General features: G+C 41.7%; 2 protein-coding genes across 2 annotated transcripts; one reads left to right on the top strand and one right to left on the bottom strand.

Moving 5' to 3' along the window:
- Nucleotides 1–208: 208 nt before the first annotated feature.
- Nucleotides 209–6,708, top strand: PSMD6 (proteasome 26S subunit, non-ATPase 6). Its single transcript, XM_082487875.1, has 8 exons — nt 209–427; nt 1,093–1,298; nt 1,858–2,003; nt 3,100–3,319; nt 3,427–3,535; nt 4,713–4,881; nt 6,177–6,254; nt 6,404–6,708. The coding sequence occupies exons 1-8, from the start codon at nt 283–285 to the stop codon at nt 6,498–6,500; spliced, it is 1,170 nt and encodes a 389-aa protein (XP_082344001.1). The 5' UTR covers nt 209–282; the 3' UTR covers nt 6,501–6,708.
- A 9,071-nt stretch (nt 6,709–15,779) lies between these two features.
- On the bottom strand, nt 15,780–25,260 carry ATXN7 (ataxin 7; the record flags this gene model as incomplete). Its single annotated transcript, XM_082487646.1, has 8 exons — nt 15,780–16,898; nt 18,247–19,201; nt 19,492–19,613; nt 20,486–20,684; nt 21,112–21,377; nt 23,116–23,198; nt 23,984–24,246; nt 24,944–25,260. 8 exons carry the CDS (start codon nt 25,258–25,260, stop codon nt 16,881–16,883), a joined length of 2,223 nt encoding a protein of 740 aa, XP_082343772.1. The 3' UTR covers nt 15,780–16,880.
- Nucleotides 25,261–27,533: the final 2,273 nt, after the last annotated feature.

Genomic DNA, 27,533 nt, shown 5'->3' with positions numbered 1-27,533 from the left:
GCATTTATAGCCACCCCGCACCTATAGCCTGCGCGCGCCCACCCCCTATAGGCTGCACTGCGCATGCGCCTCTTCACAGCGCGCACCCCCGACCCACAGGCACCGCCCTGCGCATGCGCGCCCCCTCCCCAGCACGCACAGGCCTCCGGGACGGCAGGGGGCGCCGCGAGGCGGAAGCGCGCCGCTGTTTCCGCCCGTCGCGGCTGAGTCACTGGGCCGCGCCGCAGTCGCCTGCCCGCCCGGAGCCGAGCTGCCCCGTCCTTTCCCACCGCCGCTGCCACCATGCCGCTGGAGAACCTGGAGGAGGAGGGGCTGCCCAAGAACCCCGACCTCCGCATCGCCCAGCTCCGCTTCCTCCTCAGCCTCCGGCCCCGCGCGCCCGACCCCGCCGCGCGCGACGAGCTGATGGCGGCCGTGCGGCTCCACAGTGAGTGCGGCCTGGTGCGAGGGGAGGGGCGGGGGGGTGGCATCTGTCTGTCTGCGGGGTATAGGGCAGCCTCTCTCCCTCCCCCCGTGGAGGTGGGGAGCCCCTGTCTGTCTGTGTGTCCAGAGACGAGCCGGTCTGACTGTCTTGTGATCATTTGTCCCAGGGGCGGTCTGGAGCAGGTGTGTGTTTGTGCGGGTGTGTACGTGTTTCCCAGCTGGAGGGCATCAAACTGCCCCTGGGACATGGACAGTACGAGAGCAACAGGGGGGCAGGGGGTGAGGTGGGGTGGGGAGGGGGCTGGAGCTATCAGTGGTGCCCTGGCCCCAGCTGTGCCCACTGTTATGTCGCGCTGGTGTTTTACAAGGCAGGAGTTGAGCACTGGCGTCCGCTGTGCTCAGGGTGAGATAAATAGCAAGGAAAGGGCAAACGGGAGAGGTGTAAAGAGGGCAGTGATAGAAAAGAGTCAGCAAAAAGATATGTGGCAGGCAAGGCCTGCTGAAACACTGGCTCAGTCATGTCTGGATTTAGTAGGTACCTGATTGTAGAAAGGATGTAGCTGGCAGTGACAACCAGTCGTGTTGTCCTTCAGTGCTCTCCACTAGAAACAGGCACACACTTATTGCAGCAAGTAATAGTAGAAGCTTTCCTGCTTTTTTTTTTTTCAGATATGGCTCCATATTATGAAGCCCTCTGCAAGTCTCTGGAATGGCAGATAGACACGGATCTGTTAAACAAAATGAAGAAAGCGAATGAGGAAGAATTGAAACGTCTTGACAACGAATTAGAAGATGCAGAAAAGATCTTAGGGGAGAGTGAAATCCGAGATGCAATGATGGCCAAAGCTGAGTACCTGTGCAGGATTGGGGACAAGGTTGGTTTGTGGTAGAGGCTTTATGGACTCATATTAAAAACACTGCATCGTAATCCTCTTAGCTAGGCAGATTCCAGTGAGTGCTGTTCATAGGAAGGAAGCGTTTTCTCTATGGCAGAACTCAGACATGGATGGGAGATAGGCGAGGGTGTTACTGAAATTTAAGTTATCTAGAAAAAACAAACAAATAGCCCTTGAAAGAAAACATTTGTTTCTTGAAAAGGGAAAAAGTTATTTTCCATTTGCAGGTGTTATTTTTTGCTTTCCTTGTCTCTTTAGAGTTTTCTAAGCTATTTACAAAGTACAACTTAATTTTAAGTTAGAGTAGATCTTTGTAGTCCTTAGATTTAAAAGATAAGATAGGTATGATTGGCTCTTTTAACTTGGTTTAAACTTTGATTCTTTAAGGTTATTCAGAGTGCACAATGTTGAAGTTCTGTGGGAAACTTAACAAAGTCACAACTATCAGCAGAAGACAATATGTGTACTTATGACAGACATTTTGTAAATATTCTAGGTGCTTTTAATGTTCTTAGAGTAGAAAATACTGTCTTGTTAGGAGGGAGCTCTGACTGCGTTCCGCAAGACTTACGACAAAACTGTGGCCCTGGGACATCGTCTGGATATCGTGTTCTACCTTCTAAGGATTGGCTTGTTTTATATGGATAACGACCTCATCACACGGAACATTGAAAAGGCAAAAAGGTACTGCTTGGGTTGTTTGAGGGCACTAAAGCGCTTTTGAGACAAACTGTAACAAAAGAAATGGAAGATAAATACCTTGCTGTTAAGAAATGACACTGTCTCACTGGTTGTGAGACAGAATCACAGAGTGATGGGTGGGTGTTACTTTGTACTTGAGAGCTTCCTATTGCTCGGGTTTTTTATGAAGGGGAAGAGAAAAAAAGGTTAATATTTTGTGTCATCTATTTTCTAGCAGGTGATTTGATTTGTATTTGTAGTCCACCTTCCACTCCCACTTTTCTGTTCTGTAGCTCTTAGAAGACTAATAACTTTGGGTGTGATTAGATCATCTGATGAAGTGCAGTGCAGGATTGCCAGCTGAATCCAGCTGCTGCCAGTGCCCCCCAGCTGGTTCTATGAAGCAGAAGCCTTTCCTCTGGAAGCAAGAGCCCATTCTCAGCACAGTGTACTTTGGTGCAGCTCTCCTTCCCTCCTTTCCGCTGCTAGTTTCAGCATCTCCGTGCTCTCTACATTCTGAACTTGAGTGGTTCCTGTAGCAAGTTGCAGTTTCCAGTCTCTTTGCTGTCTCTTTGAGAGACTAAGGCAGAAGGTCTTTCCAGTTATCATGTTCCTTGAGCGGTGATTTTTTTATATTTCCTTCTCAGCAGATTTTTGTCTGTGTTCCTGCTTATAGCCACATCAATTTTGTGTTAATATTATTCTTGAGAACTGGCAACTTTTAAATTTTTTTCTATGCTGCTCGTTGGATGGCTTTGATTTTAGCAGCATAGGCAGTGGAAATGCCACAGCCGAGGTTGACAGTAATGTTTACCTGCACATCTCAAAAGACTGTTTGTCACAATTCAAGAGGCTGTAAACTTTTCCTTTCAGTTGAAACTTGTGCTGTGCAAAAGCATCTGGCCTCACCTGTCCCAAGGAAGCCACTTTCCTACCCCTGACAGGTGAACAAAGCCCGGACTGTTTCAACAAGCTGTAACAAAAAACAAGTTATTCTTCTCCAATCACATGGTATCAGTTGATTTACTGTACTTATTTCGTGTAACTTATGATGTAATACATTTACATAAGTAAGTATTTGGTTTTGTTCTATTTTAAGTCTAATAGAAGAAGGAGGAGACTGGGACAGGAGAAATCGTCTGAAAGTGTACCAGGGCCTTTACTGCGTAGCTATTCGAGATTTCAAACAAGCGGCGGAGCTCTTCCTTGATACAGTTTCGACGTTTACATCCTATGAACTTATGGATTACAAAACATTTGTAACATACACAGTCTATGTCAGCATGATTGCATTAGACAGGCCTGACCTTAGGGAAAAGGTAAGGAAGCAGATGAAAACACCGGTTCAAACAGACACAGCCTTTCTTTAACCTCTTTATCTCCATGCTGAAAGTGACAGTATTTAAACATGTTTGTTTGCTTTCAGGTTATTAAAGGAGCAGAGATTCTGGAAGTGTTACACAGTTTGCCAGCTGTACGACAGTATCTCTTTTCTCTGTACGAATGCCGTTATGCAGCCTTTTTCCAGTCATTAGGTAAGGCTGTGTTCTTTCCTACAACACTATTTCAAGTGCTTCAGTTATTTGTTTTAGATCATACACGACTTTTGTAGAGTAGCTACAGTCTAGAACTAAAGCTGCTTTATGCAGGAACAAAAATACATATTTTTTTTAAACAGTGACCTAAAATTTGCTGCTGTTTGATTTTTCAAACAAAAAAAAATCTCACATACAGTGAGCTTTATGAAAGGTCTCATCTGATTAGGTGGGAAAGCATTTTGAAAATGGCTATGGAACAGTCTTAACTGGAGAGCCAGGTCAGATGGGAAAGCTTTTATCTTTGAAAGAAGTTATAGGACTTGTAGTCTAAAGGCCCTGAAATCTCAACCTGTAAAAGAAATTACATAGAAAGTTTTCATTGTTGTTGTTACCTTTGGCTTTCTGCTCTGGTTTCTGTGTAAAAGGGTGACATGGAAGAAAAGCTTTTCAGAAAACTCCCATTCTTGCCAGTTCTCAGGCTGCTTGTTTTCCTTCTGTGAGATTTAAAATACAAGAAAATAAGATATTTAGAAAAAAAAACCAACAACAACAACAAAAAAAAACCCTTCACTTTGTAGAAGACTAGGCCTGATCAGATTAAAAGCTAAGGACAACATTTTTCTATTGCTGGCCTTATCACTAGCTGAGAACTAAAACTCAGGACAAAAAGTCACTTCAATGCCTGGAAATCCTTGTAACCACGGTAAGAGCAAGTACCAGAAAGTTAATGATATTTCCTTACCCCACTTTGGGTAACAACGTTTCCTCAAGTAGTTACATACCCAGTACTGCTAATTTCCCGGCCCCACACTGCTGCTGGGTGACAGCAGATCCCAGGACTCGCCTTCAGTGAGGTCATCCCCTGCAGTACAGGGGGGACTATCCCACACCCTAAAAGAAGAGTTCTCTGCTGGCAAACGGGGTCTCATTAGCTTTGCCACAGTATTGTTTGCATGTTAGTACTGCTTCTGTTTCTAGAACTGATATATCAATTTATTGCTCTTTAGTATAGAATACCTTTCATATCCAGAAGTATGCAAGAATATGATATAGTTATGTTCACACCGATTACTTATTAACTGGTGTTAGGTGTTTTATTGACATAACTGATGTTTTACATTTCATACTGACTCATTTTCTTTTCCTTTTTTTTTTTTTTTTTTTTTCTCTTCAGCTATTGTAGAGCAAGAGATGAAAAAAGATTGGTTGTTTGCACCCCACTACCGATACTATGTACGGGAAATGAGAATTCATGCGTATAGCCAGCTCCTAGAGTCTTACCGGTCATTGACGTTAGGATACATGGCAGAAGCATTTGGAGTCAGTGTAGAATTCATAGATCAGTAAGTTACTTGGCTTTTTAAGTTCATAAAGTTCACACTTTACACCTTTTAATTATTTATAATGATCCCATTATGAATAAAAATCTTCGTTCTGCTTTGATTCTAAACATGCCAATTTATGTTTCTGTGGAAGAGCTTGGCTAAATTTAAGTGAACCTTATGTTTCAGTAAAGAAAATAATTTGATTGTAATCTCTGATTACAACTTTTCCAGTACTTCTTTCACTCTGAATGCTGCATAAGAAACTAGTCTTTTATTAATAACTTTGTTCTTTATGCTGCTATTTATGTGGACCTTCATAAGCTATGAGATTTAAGATTTTAGAGCTAACTTAGTTAACAACCATGCAAAAATTTAACTGTTACACCTTTGGGGATCTGTGCGTTTTATGTACTCTACAAGTCTCCTTATTTAGTTTGGCTGGCTTTCTGGTAGGTGGACAGGATCTGATGTTTTTCACTTAAACATACACTGTGGTCTCAATTTGCAGTTCTCTTGTAGTGCAGATTTAGATCATGATGAGAACTAATGCGAAGAAATTAGCTTTTACTCTATGTACATGAAACACTTTGTTTCAAATGCCTTCACAAGTCATTCTTTCATAGAGAAGTTTCAGATTTTCTAACATAGAAAAATGTTACAGAAATATGAACAGTGCTTGAAATATTCAGAAATGAATAGGTGTTTCAAGAGAAACCAAATACCATTCAATTCAAAGGTAAATGTTTGAAAGTCACAGTAGTTCTTATGCTTCCCAGTAATTTATTACTAGTGGTAACTTGTCTTACTGTTGATCACAGGAGTATTTTCTTCTATTATCAGTAATGTGCCACAGACCACCAGCTGATTAAGCAAAATAATGATTAAAGAAAGCAGCATATTTAGAGCTACTAAAGGGTAGGGAACTATTAAGAGACGTTTCTAATTAATTGACTGGCATGAAGATACTTAAATCAGGGTAAATTCCAAATAGGCACACTACGTGACTGCTACCTTTGAATTTGAAGAGTAGATGATGCTAAACCAAGTGATAAATTTCACTGGCTCAAGCATGACTCTTTGGCCTGAGAAGAAAATACTAAGACATTTTGTGTTCAGATCGCTAGAATGATTATTCTTTAGTGTAACGCCCAAGCTTTAATAAGATGAGGGTGCGTAAGATACCTTATGAAAATACATAGGATCTTGTTTCAGAAATACAGTTGAGGTGACAATGTTGTTTTGTAGTAGCAGGTTCGCTAAGTCTGCAAGTCCTTGGTGAAAGATGATTTAACCAACTTTTTTTCTTTACTTAGGGAGCTTTCAAGATTTATCGCAGCTGGACGATTACACTGCAAAATCGACAAAGTAAATGAGATTGTAGAAACTAACAGGTATGCTAACAATTCCTAGAAATCGTTTTTGACAGCCCAGTTGAATTCTATACATTTTGATGACATTTATTACAGAAATGCAAGTAAGTGGCTTGCTGTAAAATATATTCTCACTTCTAAACCTTTTTTTTTCCCCCCACTATTCCTAGGCCTGATAGCAAGAATTGGCAGTACCAAGAAACCATCAAGAAAGGAGATTTGCTGCTAAACAGAGTTCAGAAACTTTCAAGAGTAATTAATATGTAATTTTTTAATGCAAGGGAATGCAAAATTTAGATGTTTAAACCATTTTGGAAGTAACCTATAAATATATTGTATAACTTGGTATACTGTAGGTAAAAAAATTACTAGAGAGAGAGGTAGTGTTTTTACTTTCCACTTCATTATGTAAACAATGTTCTCTTTTGGTGTATGGATCCCAGTTCATTTATTAAATGTATGATACAGTTGGTGATCTCTTGTAATATACTTTGTTCCTTTACTTGACTGCGTATACGGTGTTCAGTATTTAATAGCAAAGCAGGGTCAAGGTCTGTGAACAGAGAGAACTAATAGTGATTCTATGCTTGCTTTTTTAAGACTTATGTATTTGAATTAAAGGTAAAAAGAATCAGTTGTGTAAAGTAGCCAAAAATTTTAATTTGTGTACTGTCCAGACTGAACAAACTCTTGTTACGGGAGGATTACAGCTTAAGGGAGAAGGAATAAGGATATATCATGACTGGTTTGAAGCAATAATATAACCACAAAAACTGTAAAGGACTGTAACTTTGGGATCATCTTTAACTGAAGTGGCCTCTCCCCTTGAAATGCCGTTTTTGCTAGCTGTTGAAAAGAAAGTCAGCACATTAGCAAAGGATTACATTTGCAATTACTGCCTCTGTTAGATTTGCAGATGTCAAAATGATGGTGGAAGATACTATTGCAGTTTGACACAACTGATCACATACTGTAGGGGGTTACGTTTCTTTCTTCACAGCTGCTGAGGAATAAATGTTTCAAGCAGGCTGCTGCCATACTGATGACACATGGTTCCTGGCTGTCCCAGAGCCCACGGCAGCAGCTGTTTACCCTGCTGGCTTGGCTTGGCTTGGCTTGAGGTTGCTTTTTTCCTCCTGAAGAAAGTCTGTGACTGAGTTCTGTTTGATGCCCCTGCACTTGGCAACAGAATCCATTTACTGTCTGTATTCATTGCGACTTTCGTGCCTGAAGTAACACCAACAGGTAGATACACCCACAGAACCATCCTGATATTTGCAAGCCACTGTGCACCAGTTAAGACAGCAGGAATTTCCCCTGCCCGCTCCACTTACTGGGATGCCATGGAGGGTCTCCCAGCTTTGAATCACTGCCATCTGCCCGAGTTAGACTCCTCAGCCACAACGGTGAGGGTCCATTCATTTTCTTCTGCATTGAACTGTTCTGAAACCCAAAATACTACCTGGCAGTAGTTACCAGAAGCTGTTTTGGTTTGGTCCCGCCTCCCCCAGGAGTAGCTATTTAGCTAGAGTTTAAAGATTTACATTTCGGACAGTACAAATTAGAAGAAAATTCTGATCTTCACCTTTTTTAGAGTAGTAAGAGTAATAAAAAAGAACCCTACTTTGTTTACCATGTGGTCAACTAATGATTTTATATTTTGTGTGTTCACACATGTATCGCTCCTTACAAAATTTTAATTAATTTAGGCCAATATTCAGACTTTTCAGAGCTGCAATAATCTCTCCGTTTTTCTAGATAAAGTACTGCTAGCTAGGAAGACTTTAGTTCTGGCTGCCTCTGGCTGGTAATGGCTTTTCTACCTTCCATACGTGCAAACCTTAAGGGCATGAGAAGACCGTGCTACAAACGGTATGAGCTGTTGGCTTCACTGAATTGAGGGATTTCATTTCTGGTGCACAGATCACAGAATCACAGAATTATCAGAGTTGGAAGGGACCTCTAGAGATCATCTAGTCCAACTCCCCGATGAATTTTCCTTTTCCAACATATTTGTACTTGAACTGGCCTTAATTAACTGTATCAACGCTACATGAAATAAATCTCAGGATTTCCATTCAACATATATTAGCATATATATTTTTAACTGTAAGTTGAAAGGAATAGAAAGTTACTCAAGAAAACCAGGCTAACAGAGGCTTCACTCATGTAAGAGAAATTTTGCTGCTCTTTTAGTGTAGGTAAGAGCACCAGAGGAAAAAAAAAAAAAGGAAATATCTACTTTGTGAGGAAAATAAAAGTATTACTAAAAGATTCATAGTGTGCTGTAAAATATTTGCAGACCTTTCAGTTTTTATTTTATTCTCACCATCACTGTCATCGTGCGGGAGCCAAGCGTTTCAGGATCAGGTGTTCTCTGCTCAGGTAGGTGAAAATCCAGAATGTTTCAAACGGAAGCGCACATATCCTACCAGAGCAAAGTGAGAATTCATTTTCAGTGTGCCACCAATAAATTAATTATAGTACGAATCTTTGTCAAGATGTCAGCATCATCTTGAAAAATGCTAATTGCTCTAGAGACAATTTTTAAAGACCTCCTTTAAAGATCCCAACTTGCTCTGCTCATTTCCTGATCTCGGCCTGCGTCCTGCGAAGGAGGATCCAGGAGGAACCTGCAGAGCTTCTTGACAAAGCTTTTTGGGCCAAGGCCTGGCAAGAATGTCACAACAATTTTACCTGAACAATTTTAAGGCTTTCAGCAGCAGTTCAGCCTGTCAGCCGAGCCAAATAGTGGTGGGGTAAAACTCTGGCCAGTTGTTGGGAACAGCAACGCCTTCTGAAGTCCACGGCTGGAAACACAAAGCGTAGCTGGAGCAGCTACTTATTGCTCTCCTGAAAAAGAAAAAGCAATGATGTGGTACATCATAGTCTTTTCCAGTGCCAGGGGGGTGTAGGGCAGTCACGCCTTGAGCTGATCAAGGGCATAATTTTTTCTATCATCATTTTTAACTGCCTATTTCAATCTCCACGTCAGATCAGGAGTAGGAATTCTGCTCCCTTTGAACCCTGAAGTAATTTCAGGTTACCTTTCACTGTCCCGTGAGCGTGTCAGTTTTACCTTTGGTGTGTTTCATCTCATGATTTCCGTTTATTTAACTCCGATTGCGAGCGGCGCTCCAGACACACCCATTCATGCCTCAGTCTTGACACCTCTCCACGGATTTATAGTCCACATGCCAAAGTTGTACATTCTCTCTCGTAATTTAAGCTTGTGCAGTTCCTTGAACTAATGCCATTCTCCAATTTCGCTTTGGAAGGCTGACTTCATGCTGGCAACGAGGCAGGCAGAATCGGGCACAGATTTCCAGACGCAGCCGTGGGGACTCTTTCCACCTCGCGCTGCACCACCCTAAGCTGTGGGAGCGCGGGAGGGAAGGGCGGGAGATGGAGTGTTTGAAGAGTTTCTCGGTAAAGTCCTGCGACAAGACGGTTGAGATCTAGTTTGCGCGCAAATGTGTTTTGGCTCACCGCTCTGCTGGCCTGCCAAAGGCTTCGCTGCTTCCCTCGCTGGCTGCTGCGCTCCGGAGTTGAAGGTCCGGCCTTGCAGACGAGAGATGAGGCACTTGCTTTTGGAAATGAAAAAAAAAAAAAAAACCAAAAAAAGTCCCCTGCTGTGGTTGGGAGGGGACACAGGTGAAGGGAACTCTGCTGCAAAAATGGAGGACAAAGAAAATTTCCAGCGCTGTGTTGGCGAGCAGCTAAACCCAGCAGCAACGCACCGTCCCTGTGGATGCTGAAGAAGGCTTTCCTACCCATTTGGCTATAGATATCAATTACCGTCATTGCCCACGGGCTTGGATGAGGCTTTTTGACTGACTGCATCTCTCAGGCCAGTTTTCGTCCTTTGCAATGAAGTTTTTACTCCAGGTTAGTTTGAACAACTTCACAAAAGGTTTTTGAGATTCCCCTGAAGTTTGGTGGGCCAGAAAACCAAACCCCAAACAAGCACATGCCGCTTTTCCCCGACAAAGATCCCACGCTGCTTGTTAGGAACAAATCCAGCGGCTCGCGCAGTTCCGAGCCAAAGCACCAAGAAAAGCATTCAGTCAAATTAAGAGTCCCACAAGCCACGTGTGTTTGGTGATTTGTTGCAGCAGAACGCGATAATAACGAACCAACAGGAATTTGCATTTAAATACAGCCGATTGCCAGCCCTTGTATTGGTTGTTTCGGGAGTTGGCGTAAGTAACGGCGGCCACGGAGCGCTTCAGCCTACAAAGGCGGCGAGTGTCGGGGCTGCGCGCTGTGGGCCCGGCCGTGCGCAGCGCGGGCACCGGGACAGCCTCGCACCTCCGCCTCCGGAGCTGCACGCGCAGGGCCGGGCTTTACGAGCTTTCCCACCAAAGGCGGGTTGTAGCCTTTGAGCCCAACGCATCTCCGCCGAGAGAAGGCTGACGACTTCGGGCTCAAGGGAGACATCACCGCCTTCCATTTTAAATGCGTGGGGCAGCGACGGCACGCGCCCAGAAGCATACACAGCGAGAAACGCCGACACTGGGATTTGTGTTGCACACCCCGTCGGGCTCAGACTCCTCCGTCACACAGTGACCCTTCCTGGATATCAACCCGGGTATTTTCATAGAGTCACAGAATCGTTACGGCTGGAAAAGACCTTTAAGGTCATCCAGTCCAACCATTACCTACTCTACCGGGCCCACTTCTGAACCGTGTCCCTGAGCACCACATCTAGAGGGCGTTTGCATACATCCAGGGATGGCGATTCAACCACTCCCCTGAGCAGCCTCTTCCACTCTCTGATAACCCTTTCAGTGCAGAAGTTTTTCCTTATGTCTGACCTAAACCTCCCCCCGTTTGCTCTTGTCCTATCGGTTGTCGCTGGGGAGAAGAGACCAACACCCGCCTCTCTCCAACCTCCTTTCAGGCACTGGTTGAGAGCAATAAGGTCTCCCCTCAGCCTCCTTTTCCCCAGACTAAACCACCCCAAATCCCTCAGCCACTCCTCATAGGACCTGCTCTCAAGACCCTTCACCAGCTCCGTTTCCCCGTGGGACAACCAGCGACAGGAGAGAAACTGCTTCCTACCCACTTCGGGGGAGTCTGTGCCTGCGGGGCTCCACTCCCGCACCGGGTCAGAAGGCGTTTGTCACGACAAACCCCTTTTTATGGAACCGATGGAGCCGTCGGGAGAAGCGGCTCCGCTCTCTGCCCCGAGGTGGGGGCTGCCGGGCTCTCGCTGCAGCGCCGGGAGCGGTGCCTGACGCAGCGGGGGACGGGCAGAGGGGACACTCCAAACCCGCAGAGCTCCCCGACGCCCCACAGACCTCAGGCTTATACGGGATAAACCCAAATTCCCCCCCTCCCCCATTTCTTGACCTTCCCAGTTTTAGAGGGTACAGAACCCTATTTTAAAAGGCAGAGTTAATCCCTCGATTTCGACGCAGAGGGCTGGGAGCCGGGAACTCCATCGCCTGGATGCCATGAGGAGCGCAGAGCTCTGCTCCGGCTCCCGCCGCCGCTCGCACAGCCCAACGCCTCCAAGCTCAGGGCCAGCGGCTTCCAGGGGGGAGCAGACCTTAGAAACCGCGACTAGAAAGGAAAGGTATTCGCAGGAAGGTGAGACAAAAAAATAAATAAAAACCTTCAGTCAACACAAATATAGGTTAAATGGAGAAATATAAGGAGTACTTATAAAAAGGCAAAGCAGAGCTGCTCATTGCCCGACCCCCCGTTTGCATCTTGTAGCATTTGTTCCGAATACTAAAGAAAACTTTGTTCTTACTGTTGTAAGAGGAGAACAGAGAGAGAGAGCGAATGGAACGGAAGCGTTGCCACAGATGTAACTATGAATTCCTATCCCACGAACGTGAATTCTACCAGTTTTACAAACCGCTTCTCCGAAGTCGTCCTCCACAGGCGAGACCCGAGTCGCAGGCAGAAAAGAGCCCGCGAGAGTATTTAACCCCCTCAATCATCCACTGGATCTTTAAACCGTGAAAACACGGAAGATGCTTTTTCGGAAGGAAAAAAACCCAATGATGCAACACAGCGCATTTGGGGTTGTAAGAGCGGCTCCTCATTACTCTATTTAGAAAACAATCAAGCACAGCCCTTAAGTAACGAAACGTCCTTTGCGTGGGAAAAACACAGCGGAGTCGACAGCGGCGCCTCTCAAAACCAGGTACCAAACCCCCGCGGCGTGTACGGAGCCGGTCCCACCGGGCTGCGCCGCGGCCGCCCACGCGATGCTGACGTGCAGGGACAGAATTTGACCACATCCAATTCTCCGAAATTAGTTCACATAGGCACCGATACAGATAACGTTTTCCTTTAATGGTGAATGATTTCATAATGAAGCAGAAACATATAATGTATTCCATGCAACCAACCTCATTTATTGAAAAGTCCTAATTTTATTGCCTTGTTTAGTAACATGTTTGTTCAACAAACTAATCTTTTTCATGAAGCAAAGCACAACTTTTTCTTATAAATAGTATAAATTATTTTATTTACAGAACCTTGTTACAAAACAAATAGACTATATATTTATTTTTCTTTTAAATATCCAAAGTAATTTTTCTATCCCATGACATTTGTTCATGTACTATACAGCAGCCAACACGGAGTTCAGCTGATCAGATGCTCTTGATTATGTGTACAAATTATCAAACTATTCACACATTTTACACAGGAGATTGCTTTTAGAACCAGGCTCAACACCGAGCAAGATGCTTTCAAGGCCTACATTCACATTGACATTATGTAGTGCTCATTTTAAAATTACCTTTAAAAAGTAAAATATCTTGCACAAAAGGTAAAAATGATTATTTTCTGCTGAACAGCAAAACATTTAAGAATCTTTCTAAGCCCAATTCCCTCCTCCAGGACAGAACGAGTGAAAGACGAGAGAGAGATTCCTTGGCAAGAGAACTCTTACAGGAAGACAACTGCCTTAGAAATGTCACGTGGAGATCACATCTTTGTTTTCTAATGGTTTTAAGAGGTACTTACTTGTTTCGTTTCTTTTGTTTTCCTGGAATACCGACTCTTTTGAACAATTTCTAAATCATTTCATTTAGGAATTAATACCCCCCCCCCCTTCCCAAAATGAGACAGTTAAATAAACTGCTGGTTAAAACCATATTTCAAACCCTTGGCGTCATATTAAATATGAGTTATCAATGGGATTGTTCCACCACAAGGTATTCTAATCAAAAGATTTTACAGAAGTTACCGGCGTCATTCACTTTCTTTTGTCAACCCCTCTCATTACTGTCAGACTATATATATATGTATGTGTATATACATAGAGACGCACACATACATATATATACACACGCACACATATATTCTATATCGGTGGAAAAAGCAAGCTCCAAAATTTCAACTGAACATTCAAGTCTTTTAAGGAGAAGCTGTCTAAACAGTCCAAGCTTAAAACTAGTTATATCAGGCACTTTCAGTTTTTCCGTTAGTTTTAAACCACATGAGACCCACACAAACGCGCACGCACGCACACGAACACTAAAAAAAGAGAAGCAGTGTGTCACTTAACTAAATGTAGTCTTCTGGGAATCAGGCAACTGAGAAGCAATGCCGTCTCGACCATTTCGGCTCCAATCCTGCGCTCGGGTTCCCGCGGCAGAACCCGACCGCAGGACCCGGGCGATAGGTTTGGGTGTCTCCACTCCCGAGACGTGAAAAGGGACACAGCGTTCACAAAACCGAGGCATCCCTTAAGTTGCAAAGTAGGCATGTTAGCTATTGGCTTGGCAGTGAACCACTTCAAATTATAAAAAGGTATTTGCTTTTTTTTTTTAATTAATTAATAAATAAATACTAGATGATCTCAATTGTACCAAAACTGGATATAAGAAAAAAAGACCTGTGCAAAAATACATATTTAAATATGTACAATCAATTAACAAAATATGTCTTCTGAAATAGGGATACTTCAATATTTATAATAGAACAAGAAATTCCAAAATAAAGATACAAAAGTATGCTTCTTTTTTTTCTTGTATAATTCTTTGTTCATCATTGCAGCAATTTTTTAGGTTAAGAAAACTGCAGGAGTCATAACGAGAAGTTGGAAAGACTATAAAAACTGTATCTCTTAAATTAATACCAAAATCTGTCTAGAAACAACCCAGCCACTGCAAATTCAGTTTTGCAAGGAAAATTAATTTTAAGCTTCCTTAATTATTTACAGTAAGAACTATGTGACAATAAGAGCTTCAGGAACAAATGTTCTGCTGATAACCAAGACCTAAAACGTAATATCGAAGCCGGTCTATGCTCAAGGGCAGACAGAATTTACGATGCTCTGACTCTTGACCCCCAACGGCTTAACCCCACAGGACGCAGGCGACCGCAGCCACTGGCTCTGTGCCAGCGGCGGTCAGGAATTCACCTTTTGTCAACACGTCTGCTCGCTATCGAAGGAGCACGAATTTGCCATTTAATGCTTTCAGATCAACAGAACCTTAAAAAAAAAAAAAAAAAAAAAAGAGGAGAGTCCGATCACAAACTCGCCCGCGTGCACTCTTGCCAAATTGCTGTCTCCTTTGCCTTTGTGTCTACCAAGAGCCGAACCGCCCTTGTGAGAGATGCTGCCCCGAAGGGGAAGCTCTGCCCCGAAGGGGAAGCTCTGCCCCGAAGGGGAAGCTCTGCCCCAGGGACCTCAGCAGAGTGTGGATTTCACTCCAACCGCGCAGCATTTAATACGCTTTGATTTCTCTTTGTGGCATATCACTTTGGTTCCTTTTACATTAAACCAAGCGCAGTCCCAACAATCCTTTCGATTCTTATTAAACGCGAATTCTTTTGTTCCTGAAAAGTTGGTTTGTTTTTTGTTTGTTTGTTTGTTTTTTCCTTAAAGTTTGCATAATAAGTGTCTCTAGTACGTTGCTTTCTCAATGTGATCTTTTGTATCAATTCAAAGCTAAAGCGTCTGCATAGAGGCTTCTTGTTGTGTTGCTGTGTAAGAATGATTTCGTAGCAAGTTCAGGTTAAACTGAAAGCATCATTAGGTAAACAACTAAGCAACTGCTACTCAGAGTGGCTTTGGATTCCCTGATGTACTACTTGCCACCAGAAGCGGGGAGAAGGCAGGGCTACGCGAACAACTGCACAGGCTCAGATTGTCTCTTCTCAGCAATAGCTGGTGCCCCTTTAAGGCAGGAAAAAAAAACAAAACCCCACGTCATCTTGGTTAGGAATTTGTTTTCCTTTGCTTTGCCCCTTAATAAAAGTTTAGTCAGTTTTGAGACTTTACCTGATGTTTAAAAACTTAACAGAAACATCCAGACGAATCAATTCATAATACAATAAGCCCTTTAGCAGAATTCACTTTTGAGGTGTTTCGAAGCAAGACAAAATATTTCATAAAAACTGACTGGACTATATAAAACTGTGTAAAGCCCCCTTTATTCAGAAAGCCTGGGGAGGTGTGGGATGACTGCGATGCACACATCTATGCTTTACGGTGAACTCAGCTCTCCAATTGGCATTTATTTCAGAATTTTGAAAAAAAAAAAAAAAAAAAAAAAAATAATACTCTGAGTGGTTGAAAGCATAACATGTTCTGGATTTAGTTATACAAACAAGGCATAAAGTAATTGACTTTTATGTTTTTTAGAAAATATTTAAATACTTTAAATACTTTGTTTTAAAAGGGCTACTTTTATAGGCTGGAAGGCAAATCCAGCCAAATTTAACCAATACAGTTGTTATTTTATTTAAATAACAGAGGCCTATGGTATACAGTATAGGTCAATAAATACGTTCTTTGGGGATATAGTTTTAGAGGTTATTTGCCTTTGTCTGTTGTTTTTGGATTTTTTAAAAAACAAACTTGACTTTTGTTTTCTTCTGCAATCAAATCTTATTCAAAAGAACAGAAAATAGGTTTTGTATCATACAAGTATGACATTTTTATACTTGTTTTCTGAGTGACGGCCTCAAAGAAGTTATTCTGGTTTTTGTTGGGTTTGTTTTGTTGTGTTTGGTTGTTGTTTTTTTGTTTGTTTTTTTTTTTAAACTCCTGATAGCTTCTTATCCCAAATTACTTGCAAAAGGCTGGGCAAAACACAGACTATTTTTTTGAATTGTGCTATTTTTATATTCCATTAAAGGAACATTGCTATAAAAACACTAAAGCCATATTCCCTTCTTGAGGGCTTCTTTCCATTGTGCCTCACACTTTTTTCCCCCTTGTCGCGGGGTCCTCTCCGCTGAGGGTGTCTCTCTGGTTAGCTATCACCTACAAAAGACACCATCAGTATAAAAATAAGTCCACAGTAACGTTTATTTCCCCCCAGAAAACATTCGTTTGCCCAACCAATCTACGTCAAATAGTGGCAAGATGATGTACCCCTGTAAGTAAAATCTCACAGGTTTGTAGCAAACAGTCCAGACCACCCTTAACACTGATAAGAGCAATTATGTGGCTGAACTTCATCCAGTGTCCATTTCTAGTATATTCGCTGCTACAGACATGGCTTCAGGGAAATTCCTTGTTTAAGTGACAGTCCAGTAGATTTCCACACCTGAGGACCATGGGAAGTTGGGAAAACTCAAGGCATCTTGGAGTCCAGAAATCCAGATGGAGGTTTTGCTTGTAGTGAAAATTGTCCAGTTCGTTTCTCACCACGGTGCGTTCAGCTATCAGGGACGTGCCTTTGGCTTTCGAGGAAGCAAAAGAAAGAGAAGGATGAGTGAGCCAGGCTGTCAGAGCAGATGCCCTTAAAAGTCACTTTCTGGATAACGAGAGCATATTTTGGGAAGAATCAGCAGGCACAGCGCGACGCCACTAACACGCGGTTGGCTTCTCCGAGACTTGACAATTCTCAAGCTAACGCTCTTTAAACTTACAACGGTTTCAGACATGACTTCTTTCCTTAATTCACTGAAATGATATTTACCCTTTATTTATAGTGCATAGCTGCAATAGTTACTATTAGATAAGTCCCAAAATGATTCAGCCATCTGAATGCCTTTTTTTTTGTTTATTACAGTAAATACAACATAATGGTGAATATCTTCCTCTATGGCTGAAACTGAAAATTAAGAAACCGTTCTGAAAAAGCTCTTACTGACCTCCTTAGCTCTCCAGGTACACAGATTTCAGCTTATTAGCGCCAGAGGGAACAAAAAGTTTCTTGGCTTTTCAATCTCAAAAAAATCTAGTTCTAAAGCCACTCTCTAAAGTTCCATCTTCTATACTCTCCTCGAGTTGTATCAAATTAGTTTTACCCTTCCAAGTGATCCTCCAAGTCAATTTGAATAGCATTACTAAGAAGTCTGAGCTTCCAGTTGCTAAATTATCTCTTGTCCTCACTTATCAAGAACTTTCTCTCCCAATACACAACTTTTCCAGTGTAATTCGTTTAAAAAAAAAACAAAAAAAAACAAAAAAACAAAACCCCAAACTAATTTTTAAAATGGGATCTTAATATTCGTGAGATCTGCTTCCTTCATAGTAAATCTGTTTGCTTTACTGACTAAAAAGGTTTCTATCTTATTTATAACATTTAATCTTGTTATTACTAAGAAGTTAGTCAATGACACCTTGGGATAATAGGCTTATTTTATCACAGTATCACAGTTCTGTTATCAGCATCATTATGTTCCACTTCGTAGAACGTTTGTCGCTGACACAGAAACAAGAAGTCAGGCTGAGACACGCGGCTCGGTTTCACGGCTGGCTGGCAAGATTTACCTTTTAAATTATTTTTTTAAAATGTGAGGACCGAATGTCATCCGAGAGCAATTTACAGGCAACAGCTGAGGAACTTCGAGTGCCATATTTAAGGTTACTTTTAAAAAAGGCCACCCTTTATGAGAGTGTTTATAAAAATCTTGTGTAAACGTACTATAAAACCACTCCAAATGAGTAGTGGATGAATACGAGAACTATCTTTTACTTGAATGGGATCTGGAATTGGGTAGCTAATAATTAAGAGAACACATGTAACACAAGCGTGCGAAGAGGCACGTTCATACTGGCTCAGTTCGAGACAAAATTTCATACCTGATGAAAAAGAGAATTGTTCATCAGTCCTTGCGTCCCTGGGATTGCACCAGTGTGTTTTGCGTGAACATTGTTCACCGATGTCAATTTGGCAACTTTGTTTGATTTGCTGCTGCTGCTGCTGTTTATGCTGCTTGAACCAGGTGAGCACTTCCTTTTCTTTCCTATTAATTTGTCAAGGGAAGTATGCGAATGTGAAAAACTGCTGTGTGAATTTACAGTCAGCTCGCTGGACTGATGAACAAAGGGCCCTAAGGAGAGCGTGGAGTCGCTGCTGTTCATCATCACGCTCATCCTCTTTATCGATTCTGCAGGGCTTCCAGTCGGAGGACCCCTCCCTGATTGGTCATGTTTGAGGCTAACAGAGTTCGCTCTGCTAGTCATACAGTTGAGGCCAACGCTGTGGGACGAAGCTGTCACCGACGGATGATAGGAGGTCCCAGAGTTTCCAGAGTTAACCACACAGTTTTTTCTAAAGGACTCTGTGGAATGAGAAGGTGCTAGCAGTGCGGAACTGTTTTTACGCTTCTTTCCTGAGCCGCCGCTGCTACTGACGCTGCCGGTACTGTTACAGGTGCCACTGCCAGCAGAAGATTCCTTAGGTTTAAAAGATTTGCTGGATTTCATTTTCTGAGGTTTGCTGGGCATAGGTGAAGGTACGGAGGAAAGCACTGTAGGTGTTGAAGGGGACGAAGACACTTGTCTTGATTGCATACTGCAGACAGGATCCACTGCACCCAAAGTAGCGGGATTGGCATTTAGTGTTGTTCCATGTGATGGTACCGATTTATTATTCAGAGACACACAGGAAGGGGATACCAACGCTGGCGATGCCATAACCGTGGTGGGTAAGAGGAACCCTGCTGCGCTGACACCGTACTGCGAAGCAGGCATCGAGTTCGTCCGATGTGGTGCACGAACCGATGCCGTGTTACCAGACGCTGGAGGAATTTTCCTGCAGGTGACGAGAAACACAAACAAAACGGGCATGGCTGCTGTTCTTCGGAATAATACCCGGTCTAATAACGCTACACTGAAGTGATCGTATCTCGACCTCGATGAATGCCACTAAAATATTTTATTAAATAGTTAACAAAAAGTAGTTAGCAAAAAATGTAAAGCGTAGACTATCGACCTTTGATCCGATTAATCTGAACACAAGATCACTGTTCTTTAACTAGAACCACAGGCTTGATGTATTTCTACGAATACCAAGAAGAATAAAACTCTTTCACGTCTACTCACTTCCACATCTGTGAATTAAGATGCTTCTCCAACATGAAGTCAAGTGCACATCGAATATGGTTCCACCGCTTGTCGAACACATAATAACCTCTTCCAATTTGCCGACTACCAAATGTGCAAAACTGAAAAGACAGATTTTTATTGGGGTTTTCTACTTTCAGTAACAACTCTCTGAATGACAATGCGCTTGTTTACAAATGAATATTGCTAAATGAATATGCTTTTAGATGTTTAAATCAAAGATAAAAAAATATCAATTAGAATTTTTATTTCTATGGTACAACAACTACTTTAGATTTTTGGCCTTGGTATATTGGGATCAATTTCTTCCCATCTGACACTCCCATATTTTATGACCAAATGCAGCAGTCAAATTTGAATCCCTCTGATTAAACAGGGAAGGACAGTAGTGTGTTTGTGTGTGTGTGTGTGTGTGTGTGTACAAAACCATAATCTATATATGCAACATCTACTTCTGAGGAGCTATCAGCTATCTGCTTGTAGTCTGTTTTTAAAAAAAAATGAGACAATTTCATATACAGTTAGGCAACAGAGCTTGTGCTTTAAGTTAGACTGACTAGTTTTTGCCAAGATTTAAATGCTGCAACAACACGCTACTGCTACCTTTACTGTGCTGATCGGCACCTTCAGTAAAACATGTACATGTGTGTGGGAAGACCAATAACAACATCTTACCAAAAGGGCACTGTTTACATGTCCTTATTCCACCACCACAGCCCTTCAGAGCTGTCACCAATTTCACCTTCAGTATTTTGTCATTTTGAGAGCTCCAAACATATTTCTTTAGCACATTTACTTAGCAACTGCAGTTAAACCTTCATGGCCCACTAGGCAACAAAACAATTTTCTTAAAATCTAGGAAAAAAAATAAATTCACATACCCCATAGAAAACTACCCTTACAACTCCCACGTAATTTGTTTACAAGTTCAGAGCCAGCAAAAGACCAAGGTTAACTTTTACTTAAAACGTACAGCGGCTGGTTGAGGATGATGACCTGAATAATGACAATCCAGTTTTTCAACAGGCTCTTCTTTTTCATCGCATTCTCCCTCATCACTGGATAACCGAGATGCTGGCTCAGCTGCAGGCAAGGGAGGCTGCGGGGACTCGTGGACAGAAGGAGACTCGCTCGGGGCACTTCCACCGTGCTGGGCTGGACAGCCTGGAGGCCTGGGCGAGGCGAGCAGAAAAGGTGTTATTGAACTGCGTCTAGTTAAAAATTCCAAGCTGAAGTGCTTACTAGCACTGACAGGAGGAAATCTACATTAACAGATTTCTGCTATTTTCCGTAGTCTCCTAACGCGCCTACCGAGAGGAAGGACAGGAGGTACGGCAGCCCCGGAAAAGCAGCATTGCCCAATCCTTGCTGAACCATTTTCTTTGATGCAAGTCAGCTTTTGCTATTTCAAACACCAAACCCTCCTCGCTAGGAGTTCCAGCTCAGCACGTTAATTGCTAATTGCAGTCAGTCAGTCAGTCACCAGGCCTAGAGCAAAAATACTGCCCCATCCGAGAGATGCGTATCGCTCTTTCAAAATCCACCTGATAAAGCTACGGGTGTGAATTTCATACCATTGGATCTGCACGTTTTCCTTACCTTGGAAGACTGGGGGGGTGAGGTTTGGGTTTATTAGGTAATAAAGGCTTTGATTCTGTAAGAGTAACTCCATGAGAATTTTGGTGCAGCTCCTGGGAAGTTTTAGTAGGTGAGGGATGTGGTTCCCTGAGAGGGGGCATCTGCTGATGGTGATCCGAATGTCGAAGAAGTTCCTTTTCCCTGGTTTTGCTTTTGTGCTCGGCTAATAACACATCAAATCGTTTTCTTCGACCCTGTACAGCCCTCCGCTGGGTTAAGGAATGTGTCTGCAAAACCATGAATAAATCATTAATCCCGGGCTATTAGATCTGTGGAAGTCAAACAGTCAAAACACGTGTATGGAGCTCTAAAAACAGAGCAAATCACCACACTCGTGGTTTAGTAAACAAATGGAAGAATGACTTAGAAAACAAACTTTTAAATCGCTTGGTGGTTGATTATATCTGTGTCTCATACAAAATAACAGAAACCAGCCATTGAGTAAAAGGCTTCTTTCAGATTTCTTTTCAAAAAAGAAACCGCCAAAGTTCTTATAAGGTTGAGACTCGACTTGAAAAATATTTTTTACATTGATATTTTAATTGCCAACTAGTGCACAACCAAAAATGCTAAATATTTTCATAAGTGAAAGTAAATATTTATCACAACAATGTTTAAAATCAGACTTTTAATGGGAGACATGAAAAATATTTATAAAAATACTTTTGTTCCTTCTATATATACTAATATATTCCTTGAAAGCTAATGTAATCAAATAGATACTAAGGAATGCAAAAAAAAAATACAGCAGAACCCAGTCAGACAGAACTCTAAAGTCCTCCGAGTGTCCTGAAGGCTACACATCGCAAGACGTGTATGTGTATATATGGCACAAATTCCAGGTAAAGTGAAACAGATGGAAGTTATTTTTCTGAATTGTTGAAGTCACATACAGTACATCTTTTTCATACGGCATAAAAGGTTTGACTGGGTTCATTTTAGTAGGTAAAAAAATTATTGTTACACAATCCAGACAAATAGCAATTCTGAAAAATATTTCATGAGTAGCTACAATATAAGGAATTGCTGAGAAGTGATTTTACTTTCTTTTTCCTTTACACTTTTGATTTGCATAGGTCTCTTGTAAAATCTTGAAGCTTTTCCCTCCTCTATTAGCAAAGCGATTGCTTCCCCCTTGTCATTCCAAAAGGGCAATGTGTTCAAGTTCAGTTCCTCCGGGTCATTAGTACCAGCTTCATTTACCTTTGTTCTGTAGGTGGTTTATTTACCAGATGCTTCCCCTACTGACAGTTTAGCTGCTTTGCAGGAAAGTAGCTAAGTATTACACAATTGCAGCGGATCGGGATTTTTGGTTCCTCGGGACTAAGTGATACTCCTCTATCCCAGAAGTTTTTTGAGCCAGAGGACACATTTCGTCCGACCAAAAGTTTTTATGCATTGTTTAATTTAGAGTTTGACCTCTAGGCACACTCCGTGGCTTTTTCAGAAGACTCATTTCTGAGCTGGCTGTGGTCGCACATCAAGCGGCATTAGCGCTTACACAAATGCCTCCCAAGTATCTGCTGGAGAGGGGGGGGGGGGGGTATGAGAGGGGAGGAGCTTGATTTATTTAAATCCCAAATAAACAAATAATACTTTTAATGCTTATGAGGAATTTTAAAATTGATGATCTGTGAGCTAAACGTTCTCCCCCAAAAGAAGAACACGCTGCCCCCCTACAACCTACATGAGGAGTAACATAATCTGTCCTATGTCAACATCCACATTTAAAGGCTTAATACAAAAATACAAATCTCCAGGGTACTTTAGGAAATATGTTTTTGAATAAATAATTAACAACTTTGAAAACAACTCATTCTTGGTTCTGGGCAGCATGTTTTGAGAGGTACCACTTACAGTGGTAATTACTGACAGTAAAAATTTGTAGTTTTCTGTTTTCTATCATATTTCTCAGGAAAATGAATTAAAACATCACACAATCTTATTCTGATGAAGATATCCTACCTTGCATGTCAAAGACCTAGTACAAGGTTTCCTGGTTTCCACATCAATGACACCACAGTATATATCAGGATCAAATTCTCTCTCTGTCAAAGGCACAGAGTATTTAAAGTTATCAAAAGACATTCTGAAATACTAACATTTATTTTCATTATAAAAATTAACCATATCGGAAACTGTTTTCAAATGTACCGCAGGCAAACGTACAAATACAAATGCACAATAAAATTGCACAAATAAGATTTTCTACGCTCTCACCAAGTTTATGGTGTGCAGAAAATACAGCTCACAAGTCTACAAACAGAGTAGAGAATTTTACAGCTATAAAGGACCCCAAAGGAGGAGCAGATCCTGCATGTTACGATCAATATGATCAATATGAACTGTGACAAACAAATTATGGTTTCTTTGTTGGTGGTTTTTGTGTTAAGAACTTTTCTACCATTCTGCTAACACTCGAAGTTATTGTGTTTTAAAACTGTAAAGAGCAGACTGGGTTTACATTTGTGAGTTTGTGAGGTGCTAGCTGTTCTGCTTTCTATGTACATTTGGGCTTTCCATACAGAAAGAAGGAAAAGAAAAATCTTTAAAGATAGAAGAGTGTAATTTCAAAACTTTAAGAACTGACAGGGCCCTGAGGTCTGTATGGTTCCTGAAAGCAATAGCCCCATTTCAAGTTGTTTGCATCATTTAAGAGTATGACGAGTTATAGATCTAAATTCTAATACTTAATCCATACCTAATTACAAGTTACAGTGTTATAAATGTGTTTCACTTACTCCTGCAACTTTTTTTCTATACAGTCTATATATGTATTTCTATAGATACACTACTAAGAGGAATATAGCAAATAACAATTAAAAACAATTACCTGACAATCTTTTATGTAAAAATTTCCTATTATTTGTATTTTCTTCAGGTTTCTTTTCCAAAAATGGAGGCACAGAGAGAAGACCTTTACCATTCAGTATCTGTCCAGGGGAAGGCAAGGGTGGCTTTGGTATTGAGGGACAATTAAGGCCAGTCTTTATTGAGGAACTCACAGTAGTAGAACAAGTTGGACCAACAGCAGCTTTCAGTTGGGCACCATCTATCTTTGGATGAATCTTTTCCACTTTGACAGATGGAGTCATACTATTATTTATGAAAAACAAAAGGGGGAAATGTGAAAATCATAGTAATAAATTATAAAAGAATATTTAATTATGTTATTACTCAACAATACTCTGATCTATTCACAATTCAAATAAATGTAGACCTTCCTCCTTTATTCCCAGTTTTCTTATTCTTATCTTTTTTATTTTCACATCTTTATGATGTCTCTTCTGTCCTCTTTTCCTCATTTCGTTGTTAAGTATTTCAGAGAGTCATCAGGGGCTTTAGAAACCGTTATTTGGATTCACAGATACAGTGCATCACCAAAGCAACTGGAACGGGACTGTTATGTGCAGTGAGAAACGTCCCATTCTGTGACAGTAAATTATATTATCAGTTCTGCAATCTCACGCGTACAGGTCGAGAATCACGTGGATTCGAGGGAAACCTCCCTCCCTTATGATCAAAGTATGCTGATTAGATCAAAGGATTAAGAGCCCCTAGTAAAATGACCTTTATTTACAGCGATTTAAGATGCAGCTTTGCAAGAGTTCTTGTTCAACACAGTCATGAGTATTACCTATAGTCTTAGACTAAACTGCTGGAAAAGAGCTGGAGGAGTTTACAGCGGTTATCACTTAAACCAAAAAACCCTCTGAAACAAAGGAAATTCTACTGATATAGCAGTGCCTATGCAAGTACGAACGTTTAATTCTTCGCCAAAACGCATACTCACATTTTATCGTGGGGAACTTTGCTATGCTGTACCGAATGCATTAACCTGTTGTTTCCGCTGATCTGCAGCTTGTCTTTGGGTGATTTCAACAACTTGGAATTTGATGATGATGCACTAGTACCTCCACTGGATGAACGATTGCTCCCACTTCCACTGCTACCTTTGTTTTTTGAAGGGAAAGATGAAATGAGGGAAAATACTGAAGAGGAGGGAGGAGTCAAAGGCGGCTTGCTGGAGGAGCTGTGTCTTCTTTCTGAAAATGAGGAAAAAAAAGAATGTTTAAGATCCCATACAGGAACCGTTCTTAAATACTTCATGCTGTCATTTATTCCATTAACATTTTTCTTTTATTGGCTTGGGAGGTCCCCTGCCACACACAGAGCGTAGAGGACTCAAGCCTCACTGTAATCCATGAAACTCCACTCCTTGCTGGTCCCCAGCCGGTTACAGGAGTCTCTTTTAACTTTGGGAGCCACGTTCCGCAGCCACTAAAGCTTAGCTTTTAATAACGCTCCCCACTCTCTCTCCATCTTAAAGAACAAGAAAGTGAGAATCAGAGCTACACCTCAGACACACAAAGCAAAGAGACCCCTATTCCCAGGCCAAGCAAGCTTAAATAGCATATTTCCTCAAAGGATGACAATTCACTGTAAGTATGTCTCCTAATGGTCAAAATTATATCGGAGCCAACATTTTAACTTTCACTTCGTAACAGCCTTGTGGTATGGCTTACTAGACCTTCAGTGTGGAACGCCCCTACCAGCAGCAGCTCAAGTATTGGCCTAGATTGGGTTTTGTTTTGTTTTGCTCTTATTAATTCTACAGGATTTCTAGTTAGGAACAACATCACAAGGAGCAACACTCTTCTACAAAAAAAATAAAAAAAAAAAAAAAAAAAATCTGAACATTTGAATTAAGAGTGGTCAGGTTCCATCAATGAATGTGGTGGAAAAGAAACTATTTAATTAACATTAAACCATTAACAGTACTGTATTGCTAGCACTGTTTGAGTTAAAATAGTGTATATGATAAAGGCAGTTATTTGGAACAATGAATTCTCAGTCACAGAACACCTGACAGCTTCAGGGAGTACCCAGCGCTGCCTACACAGGGACGTGTTAATTGACCTCTTGCTTGACTGATACTTGGACACCTGTGATTCCTCCACGATCTGTGTAATCAACACCTGCTTAAGAGCCACATCTGGCAATCAGCTATACGCAAAGCCCAGATCTAAGAGAGACCCAAGAATTAGCAGGTCTATCAGGGGAGTGGGAAGGCACCTTTCTCCTCCACAGCAGTAACGCCTCTTTCTCAGCCAAGTATTGTTGAGGGTCCTCAAAACCACCACCGATCGATGCCTGGATCAGCTTACATATTTTGGCTCAAACTGCCAAAGCAGCGGGCTACTCATGAAGTTGCAACAAGTATAGCCGAGCGTGAAAGTCAAGTCCCGCGCAGCCTGTACCGAAGCCTGTAACGCTCTAGAAAATGCAAGTTCATACATCTGTGTTCTGCTTACATACCCTATTTTCCCCCCAGTCCCAGATACAGCAATCGTATGCCACTCAGGTGATGAGCATCCAGGACTCCATCGAACAAGTCAGCACCAGCCCTGCACCAAGGTCGCCAGGCACACGGCCTGCGGCACGGCTCCGGCAAGCCAGGACGGTAACTCAGCGCGGCAGCAATGGCCAGGGGGAAACGTCAAGCCGCTCCGGCAGCGTAAGAGGAAGACATAGGGGTCTAACACCTGGCGAGCTAATTTCTTACAGAGGTGGGGAAGCAGCATTTTAAATACGTTCATTACCTCAGGACAAAAAAAAAAAAAAAAAAAAAAAAAAAAACCAAAAAAAAAACCCAAACAAAAGCACAGAGTTCAGATGAGGAACCTCTGGTCAAGAAATGATCTCTGAGACCGAACCAAGTGATGTGTTTCTCTGTTTAACTGCAAAATGGGTGCAAACTACCTAACGAACCTCCAGCAAAAGACTCATCACTTCTTAATTAGTATTTACCAAAAAGCTCGAGAGGTCAGGTGAAATGCTCAACAGAAATACATAACAAATGCCACAATACGTCACCTGTCTCTAGAAACAACTGCTTTAAAATTATAGTACTTAGAACGACTAGTTATCGGTGATGTTCAAAATCACCTACGTAGTCTTCTAGAACCAGATGCCATTGAAGAGTTTGTAAGTGAAGTCCGTTCGCATATTCATGTTCTACTCAATGGATGAGCTTCTAATATGACATACTGCTTATTGCCAAATGTCTTTTTATAGCAATGGCAAGAATCCCTGAGCAGCTCTGATAAGTTACTATTTGAGGGCCATTAGTTCAGCGATGCTACACCCTGTGAGATTACTCCGCGAGATAATGAGAAAAGTTGCTCAATACCCTTCCATCTTCTGTATATTTAGAAAATTCAAAGTCCAAGTTCTTATCACAGTTACAAATAATCTCTAATAATCCAGTGGATGACTAATGCAGAGTTTGGGAGTTTGTTTTGATTTTTTTTTTTTTTTTTAAGGAAGAGAGGGTGTTACTTCCCTGGAGAAAACTTGGCAGATGAGAAGAGAAAGGAACT

The sequence above is a fragment of the Vanellus vanellus genome (genome assembly GCF_965231255.1).
Source record: "Vanellus vanellus genome assembly, chromosome: 9".
In the NCBI taxonomy this organism is placed as follows: domain Eukaryota; kingdom Metazoa; phylum Chordata; class Aves; order Charadriiformes; family Charadriidae; genus Vanellus; species Vanellus vanellus.
Note: the sequence above shows the minus strand (reverse complement) of the source record. Positions and strands in the feature narration are given on the sequence as shown.